This window comes from Sitophilus oryzae, unplaced genomic scaffold (genome assembly GCF_002938485.1).
Source record: "Sitophilus oryzae breed Bouriz unplaced genomic scaffold, Soryzae_2.0 scaffold_1318_pilon_pilon, whole genome shotgun sequence".
NCBI lineage: Eukaryota > Metazoa > Arthropoda > Insecta > Coleoptera > Curculionidae > Sitophilus > Sitophilus oryzae.
This window is the reverse complement of record NW_022145969.1, coordinates 1,592,069-1,614,605: the sequence shown is the minus strand read 5'-3', so window position 1 is coordinate 1,614,605 and position 22,537 is coordinate 1,592,069. Positions and strand designations below refer to the sequence as shown.

The 22,537-nt window shown below is 31.0% G+C and overlaps 1 protein-coding gene across 1 annotated transcript in view; it reads right to left on the bottom strand.

The window, feature by feature from the left end:
* Positions 1 to 1,585: 1,585 nt before the first annotated feature.
* LOC115875109 (leucine-rich repeat-containing G-protein coupled receptor 4-like) overlaps positions 1,586 to 22,537 on the bottom strand; it is a 58,642-nt gene continuing 37,690 nt past the window's right edge. Inside the window, exon 2 of the mRNA XM_030890499.1 lies at positions 1,586 to 3,881. Coding sequence (XP_030746359.1) covers positions 2,124 to 3,851 — 1,728 coding nt within the window. The 5' untranslated portion in view covers positions 3,852 to 3,881 and the 3' untranslated portion in view covers positions 1,586 to 2,123. The remainder of the gene's footprint in view (positions 3,882 to 22,537) is intronic.

Sequence of the window (22,537 nt, the reverse complement as noted above, 5' to 3'; positions counted from 1 at the left end):
ATCGGACGATTTCCAGTTTTCCTAATAATTACCACATTTTTTATTATTTTACAGGTAACACCTAAATATTTCATAATAATGATTATTTTTTTACAGATGGATGTAAGAAGATAGCTTTTATTTTTATTGTTTCAGTGATCCAGGGGAGGGGGCAAATGCCCCCTCTTGCCCCCCCTGTCCGGCGCCCATGCTGATTGCATTTTAAACCATCAGATCATCATACTCTTCATTTCTGTGCATGTAAAACTTCAACAAGGTAACTACCAAAAAAAAATTATCTATAAACATCGGCCTTTTCAGCTTTGTACAAATATAAATACAAAATGAAACTATTCTACTATTGGAGTAACAAAGATATACAACTAAAACTAAAGTCTTATTAAACCAGAATACACAAACCATAATGGAAGAACATGTTTTCTTTTATTACCATACGTTAAATATTAAGTAATATCTAAACATTTGTAGCTGGTTTATTTTTTTTTAATATTGTTATTAATTTCTATCATGAAAGAAATATATTTCTCGTATATCTACATAATATTTATGTATTTCTAATATTTTTCACTCTTTTTGGTATAAAGTTATAATTTGTCTAACACTTTTGCTTTTTTGTGTCTCAGACCTCAATAATGCCAGTATTTCCGCAAAACCATCCTTAAACTAGTTTTGCTCTATACTAGAAAAGTTAAACAATTAAAAAAATATATCTTTGGACGACTATAATGAAAGAGACATTCAACCACGTACCTAAATATATTTTATAGTCAAAATATACTTTTCGGGGAGGGCTTCAACGGTATATTTTTGGACACATAATGGGCATTTATAATAATTAAGGTTTCATTTTGACGCTGGTAGAGATAATAATAGGTTTGAAATTTGTTCAATCTTATTATAAAATCATAATCGTAAAAAGACATCCTGTTTAACAGAAAAGGGTTTGTTTTATATGCTTTTGTATTTATGTCTGTACATTGACGTTTTTTTAATGTGAATTCCCCATGTTTTATGCGAGTTTTTCTATGGCGTTTGTTACATTTTATTACGATATAAAAGACTTACTTTATTGAGCATAAAATATTTTTGAAATATAGAAGAGGCTATAGGCAATGCGGTCTTGTATACTGTTTTCATTAATGAAACCCATTTTGACTTTTTTTGTGTCTACATTTGTAAAAGGTGGTTTACACCCACTTTTTTAAAAGTTTTTACTTTCTTGGTGATTTTTCATATAATTAAAAAAACCTTGGGTGTTTTTTTTAATGGATTCAATATGTATTTTAAAAATGTGCAAAACACAAATCTTAAATCTCACGTTTAAAATACTTACAAAAGTTTTTACTCAAAGATCAAAACGGTTTTATAAGGGCATTTTGTGAAGAAAATATAAAGCGTCTGTGAAAGACATATTAAAATGATATTGAGCTGAATATTTAACGCGATCTATATTTTGTAAAATATTTTTCCGCAACATCACGTACAAATCTATGCGTTTACTTTGATTTTCTCCATTTTCCTCGCTCAAAGTAAAATGGAAAGGAAAAAAATGTCGTGGAAAGGATATATCTCGCTGAAATCATTCTTTTTTTCTCTCGTTCCTAAGCAGAATGTGTCAAAATGAGATAAATGCGTTACAGAAAATTAGAGCTCAAGATAAATACAGAAAGATTTCTGTCTCACGTAAATGGGGTGAAATGATGAGAACTACACATAGACAAAAGAAATAAATATTTTGTTTTGTTTTTTCTTTTCATTTTTTCCACAAAAATATCAAAAAAGAATGATTATTTTTTATATTTCCCGGAAAATTTTAAAAATTTACTTCTTAAAAATTGTATTTTTTGCTTGTTTTCTGTACAAGATGTCCTTTAATTATTAACTTGAAAAAAATCCACCTTTACCTGATGCCTCTTTTTTTAGATTTTTCTTCTTAAGGGGTTACTTTCTTTCTAAGCCGTGTAATAAAACATTTATAAGAATTTCGACTTAAAGGTTACGTTATCTGGACCTTTATAGTTTTAAAATATCTCTTGTCATATTTTCTATAAGGTCGTTTATAAAAAATCTATATTCCGAAATAAATATGCCCATTAAAATAGTTTACGTAACTTTTAGGACATTTAAACATAAACAATATGAGGTCTGTCTCTGTGGTCATTCAGCTGTTCGTAAACATTACCCCCTCCATTGCATTGCTGCTCGTATGGATCCCATATGGGCAATGATCTGTTTTGTAACATTATAGGTGGCATTATATACCTATCTATGTGATGTAAGTCGTGATTCGGTAGTGACTTTCTCGGGGGTGGTAGAGGAGGAGCGTTATAGCTCGTTTTGATAATTTTGGGAAGCTCCTTTTCTATATCTTTCTTTGGCTTCTTCTTTGGCATGAAAAAAAACACCCCAGCTATTATACCTAATATAAAAACAACCGTTAAAGATACTGAGACTATGGCTAACCAGCTCATCGAACAGTCCATCTGACGTTGACTTGCACCAAACAACTTTTTATCGTGCAGTTCTTCAGGGGTTTGACAGGTCACATCGTCAACATCTAACTTCAAGTCGTTAATTCTCTTGGCGACTATTGGCATTGGTAAATTAGGGACTTCCTCCTGGACGCTGCTTATGTTAATTCTCGACTGCTGGTCACTTTCATGTAGAATTTTCCATAACCAACCCATTGAACAGTTACAGTCCAACGGGTTACCTCCCACTCTAAGTTCAGCAAGTTGATCCAAAGGAAAATGACTGGCCACAAGAAATTTAATGGAATTGTATCTCACCGAAACGTATCTTAACTTCGGGTTTCCATGAAACAACCTAGTGGGCAAGCTTTTGATGTTGTAGTTGTAGTCCAGACTTACTTTTTCTAAGTTGATGTTATCAACGAATGCTCTGGCATCGATAAAAGTTAAGAACTCCAGCCTGTTTAGCATTAAGTACTTTAAATGAAATAAACCTCTAAATGCAACTGGCGGTATATACCTAAAAGAATTTCCGTTAAGTTTTAAATTAGTTAACCTGGTTAACTTGGTTAGTTGAGCTGTAGGTAGAACAGTTAAATTGTTATCGCTTAAATCCAAGTGGTCTAGCTTCGGAATATTCTCGAACCCTGTAGGTTGAATCTCGAATATAAGATTCTGAACTAAAATAAGTGTGTGTAGCTCGTGCAGGTTTGGCACCTTGTCGTCTTCAATAACCTCAATCAAATTTCTGGACATCGACAGTATTTTTAACCCTACCAAATCCGATAGACTGCTGGGGATCTCGATGAACGAGTTATCATCTATATATAACGCGGCAAGTTTGGGAGTACTTTTAAAAGTATCGTCTTCGAAGTAATCCAGCTGATTGCCGTTAAGTCTGAGCACTGCTAAATTATGTAACTCCTTGAAAGCATACTGGTTTATCGACTCTAAGTGATTGTTGCTCAGATCTAGTTGCGACAACTCTCTCAGTCCTTCGAAAGTGTCCTTTGCCAACACATCTATGGAGTTGCTGCTTAAATTCAAGAAACTTAAAACTGTCTGAGTTTTAAAGTTGCCGCTACCTACGTTTTTGATTCTATTTTTTGAAACATCCAACGTACGGAGGTTTGCGTAAAAGGTAAAGGCGTAATGCAGCTGAGTGATCTTGTTTCTGGATAGGTCCATAACGTGGAGGTCGGGATTGAGCTGGATGGGTACCACTTCGATTCCAGAACCGGAGCAGTTGGCCCTGAGAACTTCATCTTCACATTTACACACGTTCGGACACACCACACCTCCAGCTGAAGCGATCAGAGACAGCAGACATATTGTTGAAACGAGATATATCCACATTTGTTGGGGTTTTTCATCGCCCATGACAAAGGAACAGCATGGTCATCGAAACCTCTGCAACAAAATAAATATTTTAAAATTGATGTTTTCATTCATACAGGGTCCGGAAATAGTGCGTCGGGCATCTGTAGCTCCTAGAATAAAAAACTTGAGAATTTTGTTTAAGTGCGAACCTAAAGTATGTGCCAGGATGTATTTCAAGAAAATATTTTAACTTCTATAGGGTGGCTCAAAAAAGTGTGAGTGGACCTTGATGATTTTTTTTAAATGGTACACCCTGTATATTATTGCATTTTTGGCTTCCTTTCAGATCACTTTACATAACCTTAAGATATGAATAAATATATTTTTTGATAGTTTCAGAGATATTAAAAAATAAATCAAAAATATATATTTTTCAGCCCTTCTTAAAAAAAAATTATTAAAAATACAAGAACTGTCCTGAAATCAAAACTATATTAGGTATTTACTTTAGATGGTCTGTACTTACTTTGCTATAAATATGAAAATCGTAAATTATACAGAATGTTCAAAATTCTGCGCCAAACTTTCTAAAATGTAAAATAATTTTTCCTCGTTTTTTTAAATGGAACACCCTGTATATTATTTTTTCAATAGACGGAGAATTAAAAAATGAACATTTTTTGTATTTAGAGTATTTCAAAATTTTTAACGGTTTCGTAGATATTTGCGGTTTTATATTTCGTACGGAATTTTCCACAGTAAATTTTTATCACAGCCACCCAATGATTTTTCTCTCGTATTTTACTATAGGAAATAATACTGCGCGTATTTGCGAAACCGTTCAAAATTTTGAAATACTCTAAATACAAAAAATGTTCATTTTTTAACTCTCCATCTAATAAAAAAATAATATACAGGGTGTTCCATTTAAAATAACAAAGAAAAATTATTTTATATTTTAGAAAGTTTGGCGTAGAATATTGAACATCCTGTATGATATACGATTATCATATTTATAACAAACTAAGGACAGACTATCTAAAGTAAATACCTAATATAGTTTTGATTTCAGAACAATTTTTTTAAGAAGGGCTGAAAAATACATATTTTTTATTTATTTTTTAATATCTCTGAAACTATCGAAAAATATATTTATTCATATCTTAGGGTTATGTAAAGTGATCTGAAAGGAAGCCAAAAATGCAATTATATACAGGGTGTTTTATTTAAAAAAATCATCCAGGTCCACTCACACTTTTTTGAGCCACTCTATAGAAGTTAAAATATTTTCCTGAAATACATCCTGGTACATACTTTAGGTTTGCACTTAAACGAAATTCTCAAGTTTTTTATTCTAGGAGCTACAGATGCCTGACGCACTATTGCCAGACCCTGTATATTAATTTTAATTTTATGGCGATTTTATAATTTTTTCGTCAAGTACTGACTCAGAAGTTATGGTTGCGAATTTTACGTTGATGCTGATTGAAAGTTATGGTCGCTATACCGATATTTTTTGCGTGAAACATTTTTACGACTAATATGGAATGCGCAAAAACTATTCCGGGTCGTAAAAGCAAGGCAAGCCTTGGAAATTTGAACAGCAAAAATTTAATGACTACTCCAGGTCGTACATTTCCTTACTTTCTCTTTGCAGTAAATAAATATTTGGACGTGACCAAATTGGACTTTGTGGACTTCCCACTGGATAAGGAACATAAAATGATAAATGTTTAGTTTACCACTTTCATATTTCTCTTCAGGATTAATGTTCGTTTATGTACACTACGCCGGAGTTTCTTGACGGCTTTCTTAGATTAAAATATGAATTCGAAGTGTGTTTATTCTGCCGAAATTAAGACATAACAGGAATTAATATCTATAAATTTACTTTGCTCGAATTTTATTGCATCTCTCAAAATATTATTGCCCTACAAATTTTCCTTAAAGAAAAGCTAAAATCGCTATATAATTTACAGCCTCTTTTAAATTTACATCTCTTTTTGGTATAATTATATCGAAAAACATTTAATAAAAGAACATTTTTCTGAATTTAAAAAGTACATAGAGTCCAATGTCTTACATACCGAAAAATTTATTTGTATTGAGCATAAATATTATATTCAATTTCCTGTATATTATCTGTGATATAATAATATAATTTTCTGTGGCCAATGTAATCGTTATATACAGGGTGGTCCGAATTGTATTCGGGAAACTTCGGCAGTATATTCTATAGATAAAAATAAGTAAAAAAGTTGCTATAATTTTTTGTCCTAAAATGCTTCGTGTCGGAGATACAGGGTGTAGAAGTTTTATTTTTATTTCGATTTTTTTCAAATCATTTCTGAGTTAACGCCGATATTTGGATAAAAAATGGTGTCTGGGTGGTTTTTGACATGAGAAATTCGATTTTGATGTCAGTAACAATATGACTTCTACGTGTAGGGGACGCCACCTACATATTTTTAGCTGTTTTGAATAGTAATAAATTTTTGTCCGTACCGGTATATTTCCTTCATTTTTTACGTAAAATAGGTCTCTTGGCAAAAATCGCTACGAATATTGGTTTTCAAAATATTTGAAATCGAAATAGTCAATTCATGTCATAATTGACAAAAATTAAAATTATTCACATGTTGACTGGATAGTTATTAGTCTGAAATAATAAATTTGAAATGTTTTTCTTGTAAAAAAATTCATGATTAGCTTAAAAAAATAAAAAGTTCCTTGCTTTTTACCAAGAGACACTTTTTACGTAAAAAATTACCAAAATGGATATTTTTTCAGTAGTTTTATACAGGTACGGACGAAAAATTATTACTCTTCAAATTAGTTAAAAAAAACATGTAGGTGGCGCCACCTACAAGTAGAAGTCATATTAACATTGAAATCAAATTTTCATGCCAAATAGCACCCTGATACAAATTTTCCTCCAAATATCGGCATTATTTCAGAAATTATTCGGAAAAAAAAAACGAAATAAAAATGAATTGTATACACACCCTGTATTTCCGCAACAAAAGTATTTTAGGAAAAATATTTTTTAACTTAATATGCTACAAAAAAAATTTCTCTTTTTTGACCTTCGTGCAGAAACGCATTGAATCAATGGTTTTGAGTTCTTTTTCCATTTGCGGTTTTCCTAAATATACTGTCATTAGCAAGAAAATGCCGCATTTAAGCACTTTATCGGGTCATTTCACGAAAGTGTCTCTGTAATACATCCTATTACATAATATGTGTGACATGAATAAAGTCCTATAATAAATTCGCACTAAACAAAGAAAAACATGCGGTTCTTTAATGATATATTGATTTTAAGGAGCTTCCCAAACTGGCTTTTGTATTAGAAGAGCTTTTTGAAACTGGATTTTCTTGTCTATCAGCGTATGCACGCTTTTATGATTTGAAAGGAAGGCAAATATTTTATTTTTATGTATGTAGAAATGCAAACAAGGTTAGATTTCATTCGTGGTGTTTTTTCCCTTCTTTTTACGAAAAGTGCAGGGAAATAAGCTCATATAAAGTAATTTTATTTCTTAATGTATAGTCTGTTTTGAAAAAAGTTTAATAAAATTGTATTATTTCATAAGTTTCACGTGTTGACAGATTCGGAAACTAAATAAAAATTTCTAAACATTTCGCTATTTCTAAAAAGTTCCTTAAGTTGAATTTTGTGTAGTATATTTTCGAGTCCATCCTGATTTCCTGGGAAATTATTCTTCTAGAGCACTTTTTGTACATTTTCGGGAGTATTAGGATAATGTAAGGATAATGCCTTTCTGGGATAAATAAATCTTCACAAATGGGTAAAGTGTCACCAAAGGAATTTCAATTTCCTCATATTCACCCCACTTTTTTATGCACAATGTTACACTTAAATTCAAAAACTGATGGGATTTTTTATTGTTTTATTATAATTTTTCTATTTTTCTTTGTATTTTTACATTCTGTATTCTGTACAAAGAAGGTTCAGATTGTTTTTTTAGAATAATGATAATTATCTTTGAACATTTCTTGGCTTTCTAATATTTTTTTTATAAAGACAATATATTACAGATATATACTAACGGTATTTCCTTTAAGTAAAATGCAGTAGTATTAATCCAGGTTTATCTTGAGCAACCATTCATCAAAATTCATTCAGCCACTCGGCAGATAAGCTACCTCACTCTTTCTAAAAATATGAGTTATGATTTACACGTACTTTATTTCCACCGATGAAAAATCATGACGATTTTTCATTTCTAACCGTTTATATATTCTTTTACGATTCATTTCTTCCTTAACATCTTTCATTGGCCCCTCTCTCCTATATATATGTGAAAATAATTTATTTTTCGCATTTTCTTTTATTGATAAATACGTTTTGGCGCTATTTCTCATCGGTATCAATTTTTGTGTTTTTGCTGAAATTGCGTGTGATATTTGAAGTTTAGATGAATGTAGCGTTAAATTACGTGGCATTTTTCGTTTTACTTTACTTCACCTTTCTTTGACAAATACTTTCTATCAGTTTTTATTTATAGATTATTAAATTCAAACTTCTAACTTCACATATAACTCTAATATTCTAGAATGTTTTACATTTTACATTTTAGATTTTTATAATTTGGAGTATTTTTCAGCCTGTTTGTCAATTTTAATTTTCTTTTTTCAGGGACTGTTATATACTTGAGACGTCAAGCTGCAAAACCCGTCTTATCCATTTTTTAAACAAATAAAAATGGTCTAATGACATACTATATTCATAGTGGACTGCAGCAAAAGTCGCCTATTCCTATATAAAATTCACTATAAATTACGTTACTGCAGCAAAATCGGTTTTATCCACTTATATTTGCTTTTTATGGTCATTATTGTTGCAAATCTCCCTTTATTTTCATAGGCTTTTTACACAAGTATAATATTACCACTGACGACTTATCCATTTCAAATCCTTACCTCATTTTAATAAAATAGCATATCTAAAAAATCAAGTTGGAATGCAAATATCTTGGTGTAGCAAAATCCGCAATATGCATAATACTACAACAAAACTCACCTTATCCGAATTATTTTTGTGTTTTTTTCTTTTTAAAAATTAAATATTATTTTTTTTACAAAAACGAGATAAAAAACAATGATTCCACTCAATGGACACGTTGTTTGTAAAATAAATCTTCAAACATTTGCTAAAATAGTTTTTGCATATTATCTCGAAACAACGTTTTGGGATATGACGGGTTTTGCAACTTGACGCCTCACTTATCACTTTTGTTTCTGTAAATTCTATTCGTTTAAATTTAAATTAATTTAAAGGTAATTAATTTCAAACTTTTTGTTAGACAGCATCATCAAAATTTGAAACATAGTTATAGAAATTAGTTACCAAAATGATGTTTAATTCAAAGCCAAGTGTAAAGTAGGGCTAAAATTCGAACATGTTAATAGACATCCATTATTGTGGTAATCCTATTTCGCTGTACGTATTTCTAATATGCTTAGAGACCTTTGATTGACGCTGGTCTCTTTCAAATAAGAATTTCAATGAAAGGAGACAATTTTTTTCTGTTTTTTTTTCTTTTATAATAGTTTTTAGATTAATATCTGTTTTTTAGGTACAGTGCAAAATCTAGGAAAGCTATGGAATTTCAATAACAATTGTACCAAATATTAATAATGGAGAAGCTATCAGTTGACCGACTATGATGTAGACAAGGGATCCAATGGAGCCTAAGTGTAATCCATAAGGACTGTATTCCCACTACTGAACAGAACATGGAACATTTATGGTATTATTGTTGTCCAGAAATTATAGACATAAACAAGAGACCCACCTAATCAACATAGTTGGTACGAATTTTCTTTTTATTTACGATATAAAATCGTTTTTCCTTTTATTCCATACCCTAAAATTATAACGTAATGAAACAAAATTTTCGCTGTTAATTAAAAAACTTTGGCTAACATTCAAAATCAGAATATTTTATAATAATCTATATGAAAGGTATGGCTTTGGCAGTCCATAAAGTTCCTCCTTGGTAAATTCCACATAATAAAACTTTTCAATGGAAGATTTGAGAGTTAGGGCCAATAGAAATTTCCACCTTCAACTACAGCGAACGCATTTAATAAATGGCCATAATCTTGAACAGGGTTTTCTATAAATTGTTGTGTAGTTTTTAATATAACTAACCATTTTTTATACATTTTTAAAGGCCTTAGAAAAATAGTATTCATATTCATATAATTATGAAAAGTTCAACATTATTTGTAGGAAATTTTATGTAGATTCAGCAAATATACACCTTGAAAGCCTTAAATATATTGGTTTTGTGAGAAAATTAATGACAAAAACGCCAATTTTCACAAGTATAGGTATGGAAAAAATCAAATATTGCCAATTTTTGACAATTTTTTATACATTTTCAAAGGCCTTAGAAAAATAGTATTCATAGTCATAAAATTATGAATCTGACAGTATTTAGAGGAAATTTTATGTAAATTCAGAATCTGCACTCCTTTAAAATCTTAGAAAGCTTAGTTTTTAGATAAAATTCTTTTATTGGACCCTTGTTTTGAGCTATTTTTTGATGATGGTTAAAAAACGTATCCTACATCCATTACTTTCTCGTAAGACTACATTGGCCTATTTTTTCTTATTCTACGTTTTTTAATTAGTAAATAGCGGCAGTTTTAACAAAATAGGTGATTTCCAAAAAAAAAGTCGAAAAAAATACCAATTTTTGGCTTATTTTTTACACATTTTCAAAGGCCTTAGAAAAATAGTAATCATAGTGATAAAATTATGAAAAATTCGGCATTTGTAGCAAATTTTATGTAGATTCAGAATATATACACCTTCAAAGACTTAGATATCTTGGTCTTGTGAGAAAATTCATTTTTTGGACCCTTGTTTTGAGGTATTTTTGATATAGGTTAAAAGGTCTCCTATATCTACAGGGTGGCCCATCGAAAACGTTCCGCAAGGCATAACGGCCAAGGTATTTGTTTTTTCAAAAAATCCAAAAACACGTCAATTTTGTTTGTGAGGGGGACAACTTTTGCCCCAAAAATGATTGCAAAATCTTCAAACTTCTAAGCGGGGGTGTCATCCCCCAACTTTTTTCAAATGGGAAGGGGGGTCAAGTGGCGCCGCAATGAAAAGAGCTTTCTATTATCTATATTTCCCCGCTTCGTTTTTGACATTCGGTCGAATGATTGAGAAAATATGAAGGATCGAAATTTAAAAAGTTTATTTAAACATTTATCAAAGTAAATGATAAGGATAAATTCCTTCGACCAATTTGCTGTTTTTCTTATTATTTCTAGATGTTTACGCATTATTTTCACTTACCACAATGTTGAATGATCAGATACGGTAGTTGCTAGATAGCTGTTCTGTGACTTGTGCGTTGAAGTTCTTCTCAATATCGTTAAACTGACCCACAATAGAATTTCCAAAAATACCAGCCCATACGTTCAATTTCTGAGGGTTTTGTGTGTGCACCTCGTGAAAAACCCTGGGATTGTCCTCATCCCAGTACCGACAGTTGTGCCGATTACCTACACCGTTCAAAAAGAAAGTACACTCATCCAAAAAACACACATTAAATAGGAAATTATTATCATTCGCCACTCGTTCACTCATAGTTTCACAAAATTGCAAGCAACGATCAAAATCGTTTTCGTTGAGTTCTTGTACCAACTGAATTTTGTACGGGTGGAACTTGAATAATAGAAATAATAAGAAAAAGCAGCAAATTGGTCGAAGAAATTTATCCTTACCATTTACTCTGATAAATGTTTAAATAAACTTTTCAAATTTCAGTCCTTCATATTTTCTCAATGACTCGACCGATTTTCAAAAACGAAACGGGAAAGCATAGAGAATAGAAAGCCCTTTTCATTGCAGAACCACTCGACCCCCCTTCCCATTTAAAAAAAATTGGGGGATGACACCCCCGCTTAGAGGGTTGAAGATTTTGCAATCATTTTTGGGGCAAAAGTTGTCCCCCTCACAAACAAAATTGACTTGTTTTTAAATTTTCTAAAAAAAAAATTGGCCGGTATGCCTTGCGAAACGTTTTCGATGGGCCACCCTGTATTATACTATTCTCGTAAGATTACAAATTACAATGGCATATATTTTTTATTCTACGCTTTTTATTTAGTAAACGTAGGGAGTATTAACATTAATAACCCTTTTCGATATTTATTTTTAAAAATATAATGTTTATTTCTTTTTTATTACACTGTGTAATATATGGGCCAGGCAACTCCAAGATTGGAAGAAAGATTGAAAGAAAGTTGCCTGAAATTGAGGGAAAAATTGGGCCGGAGAAGAGTTTTTGATCGTTGCCGACATTAACCACTGGAGACCTATTCGTTAGAATGGGGTCCCTTCTCTTTAGATTCATTCAGGGAGTAAAAGTAGCTAAGATAAAGATTCCCCCGGTCAAAAAGCACTAAATTCGACTTTGCCTTCCGTTCAATCCGCGACAATAGCCTTTTTGTATTAAAATGGCCTTAATTTATCTAGAATTAGGTATTTACTATTGTTTCTATTTCACTATTATTATGTAATATATGTAATAGGTAGGTCTCGAAATGAATTTAGCAAAAAGAAAAGGTAATATACAAGGAACTAGTAGACTAAAAAGACATTCTAATAAATAACAAAACACTGGAAATAGTAGAAGAAAAAATATATTTGGGATAACTAATACCCTAATACACAGCTCGGGATCTCTACTACCAGAAATCAGCAGAATAATTAAGTTAGTATGGAGTGCTTATGGAAGAAACTGAGTCATATTGAAATCTAGAATGCAATTTTATCTAAAGTACAAAACATTCGGTCAATGTGTACTACAAGTCATGACCTATGCATACGAAACCTGGATACTTAAAACACACATTATAAGGAAACTGCAGGTCGCACAACGCTCAATGGAAGGAAATATGCTGGGAATAACCAAGAAAGACCATAAAGGAATAAAGTGGATACGACATAAGACCCGGGTAATACATGTCATCCACAGAATCAAATCCCTCAAGTGGCAATGGGCAGGACATCTGGCAAGAAGGACGGACAACAGATGGACCACAAACATTACAGCATGGTACCACGAGAAATTAAGAGACATAGAAGAAGCCCACGGCCACACAGAAAGCGTTTTTAGCGTTTTGCGTTTTTTGCGTCTCAAGCGCTTTTTGCGATTTTACCGTTTTAAGCACTTTTTTCGATTTGTGTCCATTAAAAACACGCAAAAGACGCGGCAGGTCTGCAGTTTCTATCAAGATGTCAATTAGAAACGTCACAAGCTCGTGGATTCCCGGCCCGTCCAACAATCAATCCTGTGAGAAAGAGATAGGCGAGATCGGCGCCGTTAGCGTTGAAGAGACGAAGATAAAAGATGCTGGGATTGAATTATGGACGGGCCGGGGCATATATTCGGAGACAAACACAATCTACTGCTAATTTATTTTACGAATTTTAGTTTATATGTGTATAGTTTTTTTATGTTGCAGTGTTGTGGTTAATACTTGTTATAATTATAATATAATATAATAAATAATTATATAATAGAGTAGTAAATATTTCTAGTTGCTATCTAATGCAATTTTAGGGCATGATTTATGAAACATTTTGGAGTAAAACTTCTTTACGCGGGCTGGGAGTAAAAATTCAAAGCCGTGACATACGAGCTAGTGAGACGGCCCTGACACACGAGCTCGTTGTAACGAAACGTGTTAACGGCTTAGAAATACGTAGTGACGCGACGTGTATTAGTGAGCAGTCCACGTCTTTATCAAAAATATTTATATTTTAATACAAATTTTGTAAAAGTGAATCAAATTATTACGTGTAAAAAATATTTTTTACACGTAAAAAACTATTTTTATTATTTTACGCCAAAAAAAACTGTTACACGTAAAAAACTATATTTTACGCGTATAAAACTATTTGTTACTGGTAGAAAACTATTTTTTACGCGTATAAAACTATTTGTTATGTGTAAAAATCTATTTGTTACGCGTAAAAAACTATTTTTTACGCGTCAAAAACTTATTGTTTCTGGTAGAAAACCTTTTGTTACGCAAAAAGAAATATTTTTTACGTGTAAAAAACTATTTGTCACACGTAAAAAACTAATTTTTACTCGTTAAAATCTTATTGTTTCTGGTAAAAAAACTTTTTTATCAAAAAAAAATATTTTTACGTGTAAAAAACTATTTGTTACACGCAAAAAACTATTTTTTTACGCGTCAAAAACTTATTGTTTCTGGTAAAAAACCTTTTGTTACGCAAAAAGAAATATTTTTTATGTGTAAAAAAGTATTTGTTACACGTAAAAAACTATTTTTTACGCGTCATAAGCTATTTGTTACTGTTAAAAAAACATTTTTTACGCAGAAAAAAACACTTTTTTCGCATAAAAAAACTCTTTTTTACGCGAAGAAAATATTCCTTTAATTTATTACTTTTTCGACATTTCAAACTACACTTTTTCAAACATTTCCTTCAAATTTTTGAATTTAATAGAACCTTCCTAAACAGTAGATGTTCTTTATAAAAATATTTTTAGATAAAACCCTAAAATGAAAAAAAAATGCATACTATTTATTTTTATGAGAGCGTTTTTTGCGAGACACGCCGAACGCTACACGCTTTTGGAGTGGCCACTTCTATATAATCCTGTTATTTTGTTTTAGTCGCTAAAGACGCTTCACGCTAAAAACGCAAAAAACGCTTCCTGTGTGGCCGTGGGCGAAGACTAAACCTGAGATGCTATTAGGAAATTAGCAGGGATAACTTAGGCCCGCATAGCCAACAATAGACTAAACCATAATTGGAAAGGGTTGAATAAGCTGGAAATGATGATGATGATGATATAAAATATGTAAAATGTAAAAGCTTCCCATTCTATTTTAGAGAACTCTTTAAAATGAAGCAAATTGTTTATTTTGAATAATTTATACCAGCTCGTATTTGAGTTATGAAAGGGTAAACATTTTTAATTGCATATGTTATGAAACAATGTAAGAAATTCAGAATTTTCGACATTCGCCTATCCCACTTCGTCGATTTAACCAAATTTATGCGAGAATCGAATTTTCGCCGAACGCAAGCCGCCGATATTGATTAACATAAACAAAATTTAATTTATTGTAAAATTAATTTACATAATTTAATTGAATTATCTGCCAAACTGTTATTTATTGACGGGTTTCAGATGGGATTTCAAATTTCCAAAAGTATTTCAATGAGTTATTATCCTATATCGGGTTGTATTTGTTTGCCGTGAAATATTCTTACCATTTTTCAAGTGATATTGCCGATATATTTTAGTAAAATTCGTTTTCATTTTTAAAATCTTTCCTTCTCCAGGCCGCGTCAAATTGATGTATTGCAAAATGCAAAGGAAATTGTTCGAATTTTTCTTAGTTTCCAACTGTTTTTATACAATTTGACGATGTAAAAATAGCCTGTTTATTTGAATACATATACAGGCAGTATTACTGAGGCTGTTGTTGGTTCCTTGTGGAACATCGTTGAAATATTAGTATTTTTATAAAACACGCTTTTAGATGTACCAAAATTTAATGAAAGTAACTTTATCTCTACATATGTTTCGGCTTGTTAGGCCTTTTTCAATTTTTTTTTTAAATTAACCGTCTGACCACACTGTAAGGATATATGTATTTGTTATGGTGGTGGGTTTAAGGAGTTTACAATAGAGGTAATAAAAAATGTAGTTAGAAATCCTTACAGTTGAAGGTTGGAACCTTTGGTGTTACACAGCAAAATAAAACACTAAATCACCACAATACACCAAAACACTTATGCTTTTACACTGGATGCGCGTTTCGCTAACCATGTTAGCATCATCAGCAGATGATTATAAACTAAAATACATCTACAATTGGAGCGTTTATATACTCGCTAGGTGGGCATGATGCTTTCACACAGTATAATAAATTACAACAATTATTAGGCAATCCAAAAGATAAAACACCTCCACTGGAAAGGTCGGGTATTTATGAAATTTCTTGTAAAGATTGTAATCAGAAATATGTTGGGCAAACTAGAAGATCAATATTAACTAGATTTAAAGAACATTTAGCTCAGATAAGATATGGTAAACCTGATAAATCTTGCGTTGCCGAACATATTGTTGATAAAGAACATTGTATAGATCATAATAACTTAAAATTACTTAAACAAGTCTCAAATTACAGGCAATTAGATGTATTCACATCTAAAAAATGTTCTTTAAATCTAGTTAATATTGATCTTCTAGTTTGCCCAACATAGATGCATGTGAAAGCATCGGGATTAATAAATGTAAAGATAGTATGAACAGAGACAACGGTCCAATTCCTTCAAGTTCTTTGTTCCTACTACTCGAGTGGCGGAAATCTAACTGTTACGCTCGGTGGGTTCTGACTAGGTTGGGTAGATCTTGCCTATGCCCACTGAGCGAGTATATAAAGGCTCCAATTGTAGATGTATTTTAGTTTATAATCATCTGCTGATGATGCTAACATGGTTAGCGAAACGCGCGTCCAGTGTAAAAGTAAAAATGTTTTGGTTATTGTGGTGATTTAGTGTTTTATTTTGCTAGAAATCCTTGTTGGTCGTTTACATTATTATCGTTTTTAGCTGATTTTAATATTTCTAACTGTTCAAGGTAATTTAAGCGTCTGCGTTTTGTTTCTCTATGTAATAATTTAATTATGTTTTCATGACTATTTAATATACAATGGGTTGCAAGACCGGAACTTTGCTGAAGATTATTAATATATTTTATATTATGTTCTTTAATCCTAATATCTAAATTTCTACCTCTTTGGCCTATGTACACGGCATCACAATTATTGCAATCCACTCTATATACACCCGAGTTATTTTTGACATTAGTTTTGTCTTTGTTATTTAATAAAATGAATCTTGAAAAAGGCCTAACAAGCCGAAACATACATATGTAGAGATAAAGTTACTCTCATTAAATTTTGATGTATCTAAAATCATGTTTTATTAAAATACTAATACAGCAGTATTTTTACTGATGATCTTTAGACTTTATAATTTTTTTGGCTCTGTATGAAAATGAAATGGAAATGTTAAAAGAGATAAAAGTCTGTCATTATACCGATATAACCGAATTTTGAAATATTTTAGCCAGAATTCCGTTTACAAAGGAAAATTGTGCTGAAACAACACACCACCTGTATCAAAATTTGTTAAATATCCCAGCAAAAACACAATTATCGACTGTTTATTGTTGGATTTTTTAAAACAGCCCGAATTTAAAAAATACAATAATTAGAACGAGTTGTGTGGCGTATGTTTACTTTGTATAAATCATTCTACACCGCATCCAATAATATTTCATTTCCCATCCTTCTGTTTATTCTCTTATAAATTTATCAGTTCATAATTTACTTTTGAAAATTGTCCTAGTGTAAACTGCTCCGCAACACATATATATTATGCATAAGGAGAAGTTTGCAATGAATTCCTCAACTGAATATTACTGAAATAAAATTGAACTTTGTTTTAAAATTTTGATGATGGATAAAACTTCTCCTCTTTATTTTCCTATATTTTCTTATTCTACGCCTTTTAATTAGTAAATAGCAGCAGTTTTAATAAAATCGGTGATATGACGAAAATTGAATTGAAAATTTTCACCACTGTATGGAAAAATGTCGAAAAAATGACCATTTTTGGGTATTTTTTGTACATTTTCAAAGGCCTTAGAAAAATAGTAATCTTAGTCATAAAATTATGAAAAGTTTAGAATTTGTAGAAAATGTTATGTAGATTCAGAATATTTACACCTTTAAAGGCTTAGATTTGTTGGTATTGTGAGAAGATTAATTTTTTAGATTCTTGTTTTGAGCTATTTTTGATGATGATGAAAACGTCTCCTACATCCATTACTGTTCTACTAAGACTACAATGGTCTATATGTTCTTATTCTATGCCTGTTAATGAGTAAATGACAGCACTTTTAAAAAATCGGTGACATGACGAAAATTGCCAATTTTCATGACTATATGCATGGAAAAAATGTCCATTTTTTACATATTTTCAAAGGTCTTAGAAAAATAGTAACCATAATCTTAAAATCATAAAAAGTTCAGCGTTTCTAGTAAATTTTATGTAGATTCAGAATAAACAAACTTTCAAAAGTTTAGATATTTTGGCTTTGTAAGAAAATTAATTTCTTGGACCCTTATTTTGAGCTATTTTTGATGATGGTTAAAACTTCTGCATCCATTACTGTTTTTGTAAGACTACAATGGCCTATATTTTCTTATTCTAAATAAATAAAGCGCAAATAAAAGTGCACCTGGTTTTTAAATTTTAATTTTAAAAGGGGTCTTTTCTTGTTATGCCCCAAAGTTTTTAATCTTATCTAAGATAAGATTAGATTGATTTATTTACTCGAGGATCTTGCTAAAATATTTACATTTACCTCACGGATGCACGTTAATAACTTTAGGACCGGATGAAGGAAAGAAAGTCAATTTATTTCCTGTACACAAACACACTGTTTTCCTTCCTATAGCCTCTTTCCTCGAAAAACTAATATCCTTTCTTCCGTTGAAGGAAAAAATCTATTGTCTTTTTCATTTCAATCACACAAAAACTCATCACAATTGTTCTCAGTCATCCTTCGCCCTTATTCCAACCCGAAAGGGCTCGTCTACAGGGACCGGCCCATAAATTTTTCTAGTTCTATTAGAAAAATATGGTTATAAGTGGAAGGAAAAACCGACAAGCGTTATGAAGAGGCCACTTTATTTTCTGATTTTTCCCGCTGACGAATTCGTAATACGATTATTAACGGGCTGTCGAGTGTGCTATACGTTCGTTTTTACGTCTACGTATAATACGTCACTATTCCTCAAAGAGGACAAGAGTCACTATTCCTCATGTCATCATCATCATCATCATTTTCAGCTTATTCAACCATATCCAATAAAGATGTATCCTCCATCACATATTGTCCCAATGAACGCGTTCTTTATTTTAGTGCTGAAACTTTAATAAACACATATTCATGATATTAATGTACTAAATCATTGATTAATGAGTTGTACATTGTGACAATGAACAATGTTATTAATACAACGAACACACTACATTATATTAATGTACGCGGTTATTAATATAATGAATAAAATATTAGGGCTTAAATGTCCGCCATGTTGATCGGTTACTTTGGCACTTTAATAACGTCTGTGTGGTTGAGTTATTCAGTGAGGCTTTAGTTTCATTAGAGCGGTAAGTGTTCTCTTCAATATTTTAAATATTTTAAATAAAAGTCCTATCGTATTGTAGTTAATTTGTTGTGTTGTCAAATCAAATTCCGCTGTGTGTGATCTCTGGTGTGGGTATTCATTAAAACAGCGGTTTCCAAATATGTTTCAGAAGATAAAAAACAAAAAGAAGAGAAACATAGTAACAAGTCGAGGCATGGAACTGATTATGGTAAATTCGAATATTCGATAATTTACCCTAAAATTAATAATAACATTACTATTCTCTTCGTCGATTCGATTTTTTTAATTTTTAATTTGTATATGCTATATCGAGTTTAATAAATTATTATTAGTTTATTGCACTTGTTTTTTATTAATCATCCCTAATGGAAAAATTTACTGTGCTCGTAAGTAAGGGCTTGTTCAAATGGAAATCTATTTATAGTAGAATTATTTCAGGTAGTTGGCTGGGAAATGACTATCAATGACATTTCATATCAATGACAGCGATCTTCATCATCGATTATACGGTGTAACAAGAGTTACTAATAGTGTCGACTTTTAAATGTATAATTAAATAGGTTATGAAATTATTTCATTGTATTAATGATAACGGTTCATTAATACAATGAAATAAATTTCATTGTATTAATGATACGATTCATTAATACAATGAAATTATTTCATTGTATTAATGATACGGTTCATTAATATAAGGATTTAGGTACATTATATTAATAAAATCTGTTCATTGTACCAATGAATGTGTTCTTCAAATTTATGAACACTGTTCATTGATTTAATGAACTGGCAGTTATAGAGTTAATGAATTACTTTTCATTGTGCCAATGAAATCGTTCATCGGCTCAAAATTAATGATTTAATTCATTATATTAATGAACTTTCTTATTATATTTATGTCGACTTTTGGGTCAGTGTAGTTCGTTATACATTACTTTAGTTTTTGCTAAATTCATTTTAAGACTTTATTGCTGGTTGTATTTAATTCGTTAATTTGTGCATGTATAGTTCTTCAGGACTATTAGCAATTAGGACTATGTTTTTCTGTAAAAGAAAATTATATATGGGATGTTTCATATATATCTTTTCAAATTTTCCTATGTTTAGAATATTTTTTTTAACTTATTTAGGATATTTTAGTGGTCCTATGATGAACATAAATTTTATAATACTTGAATATGTCAAGTTATAATACTTTTCTTCTATCTATTTAACAAAAGGGCGAGTCTGAGTCACCCTATTGCTATCGGTGTTCTGTCTATTCATTACCAGTCCTTATCAGGGCTTTAGGTTTGTTTCAAGATTAATTATAGTACATTCTATCGGCGCTACCTTGTCTTCCTCGCTGCCACTTTCTATTTATTTTGTCGAATACGTGCGTCGAAAAAAAATGTCTTACTTTATCCCAGTTTATCAAAATACACCTGAAACTTTCTCCCTTCGTTTCTTCTTTAATCGACCTATTCAATTTATTGGCTAAAGTTTATTTTATTTTTAATAGATATCAATCACGAACCATTATACAGGGTGTTTCAAAAAACATGTGCCATCTCTCGTGGGGAGATTCCTCAGGTAAAAATAATTTTATTTTTCATATCAACATGGGACCGATTCTGCTTCGTTTAGTAGCTACGAAAGGTTAATCTTCATTTTTTTTTTCGATTTATTGTAACTCTAACTAACTTTTACCCTAAAAATTTCATTCGAAGAAAATTATAATAAATCGAAAAAAGGAAATATATTTTATGCTAATATGAAAAATAAATCTTATTTTTATGAGAGGAATCTCCCCACGAGGGCACATGTTTTTCAAAACACCCTGTATATTGAGTCTAAAACATTTAATTATATACGTATCTCTAGCAAGATGTTCTTTATGATTTCCACATCAAATAAATTATTTATTAGATGCCTACCTGAATAAAATATGAAATATTTTTGTTCTGATCGATTTCTCTGTTGATTTCTTCTAAGTAATTGAACTTTTCTTTCTCTATACTACTTACTATTTATTAATGATACATCTAACTATGATTCCTAATAATAATTATTCCAAGCATACAGATTCGTTAATAATTTTTTTAGCGATAAATGTTAAGGTATTTAGATTTTTTGATTAATATTAGGGTCGCTTTCAGACACATTTGTCATAATATATTATAAATTATGTCAGAAAGTTATTAATAAACATATCTGTGTCTCCGGGGACTCCCTTACACCTGAAACAAAATTTTGAGGGCTGTGTAATTAATGGGTGCGCCAAAAACTTTTATATTTATGATCCGTTTTATTATATTGCTTTTCATCGGCACATAAAAAGCTCGAAGGCCATATTTACATGGACCATCAATAACACCCTATCATCTTTGAGTATACATATTTTTTTTCGGTGAAAATACCATTATTTGCGTGGCCAAAATGATGTTATTAACCTATACAATGGTCTGTCGATGTAGTTCGCATAAAAAGAAACGGAAAGTAATGCCGAATCCATTTATTATATCTGTGGAGGAGAGACATACTAGGGACCTTTGATATATGATTAATTATACTAATGGTATTTACATTAAGTAGAAAATCGACGAGATTATTTTGGAGTTTTTCATGTCTAATGCCTGCATTAAAAGTAAGATATGATTCCTTACGTGTTACTTTTATAAGGAAAGAAATAGACTTAAGATGACACACAAGAAGTAAGTAACATGACACATAGATTTAATTCATAAAAATGACTTAAATAATGTTAAATTGATTTAAGTTTTTGCAAAAATGACTTGACTTGAAATAAAATGATTTAAGTCAAAGACTTTAGACTTAACTCATTTGAACTTTATGTTGAACTAGCGTGTACCAGCGACTTCGTTCGCGTCGAATTAATCATTTTTAATGGTGATGATAAAGCAAAGCAAAAATTTCCATTAATATACAAACTGGATAAAATTTTCTCACATTTATGTCAGCATAAGAAAAAACAATATGGCGTATGGCGATATTATTATATAACTTGGTAATATTTGAGGGGTAGTTTCGTCTCGTTGGAATTTGACTTTCGAAAAATCCGTTTGCCAAAAATAAGCTTTTTACGTCAAGCAGTTTAAGCAGAATCGTGGTTAAGAAATTACCCAACTTTTTGGAACACCCTGTATGATTTTTTAAAAAATTTCAAAATATGTAAAAAACCCAAATAAATTATGCTTGTCCAAGCGTTTTCCCGAAAAGACTAACCGTTTTTTAAATAACAAATATTGTAATATTTGAGGGGCGTTTTCACCCTCTTGGAATTTGTGATTCGAGAAACCCCTCCTTATCGAACCTCTATACCCCACAGTCAATCCGTTTTCCAAAAATCAGCCAAAAGCAAGATTTTTAAGCAGAATCGTGATTATTCAATGGTTTGGTTTTATATACCTATTTCATATTTTATGAAACACCCTGTATAAATTTATAAAAAATCTTAA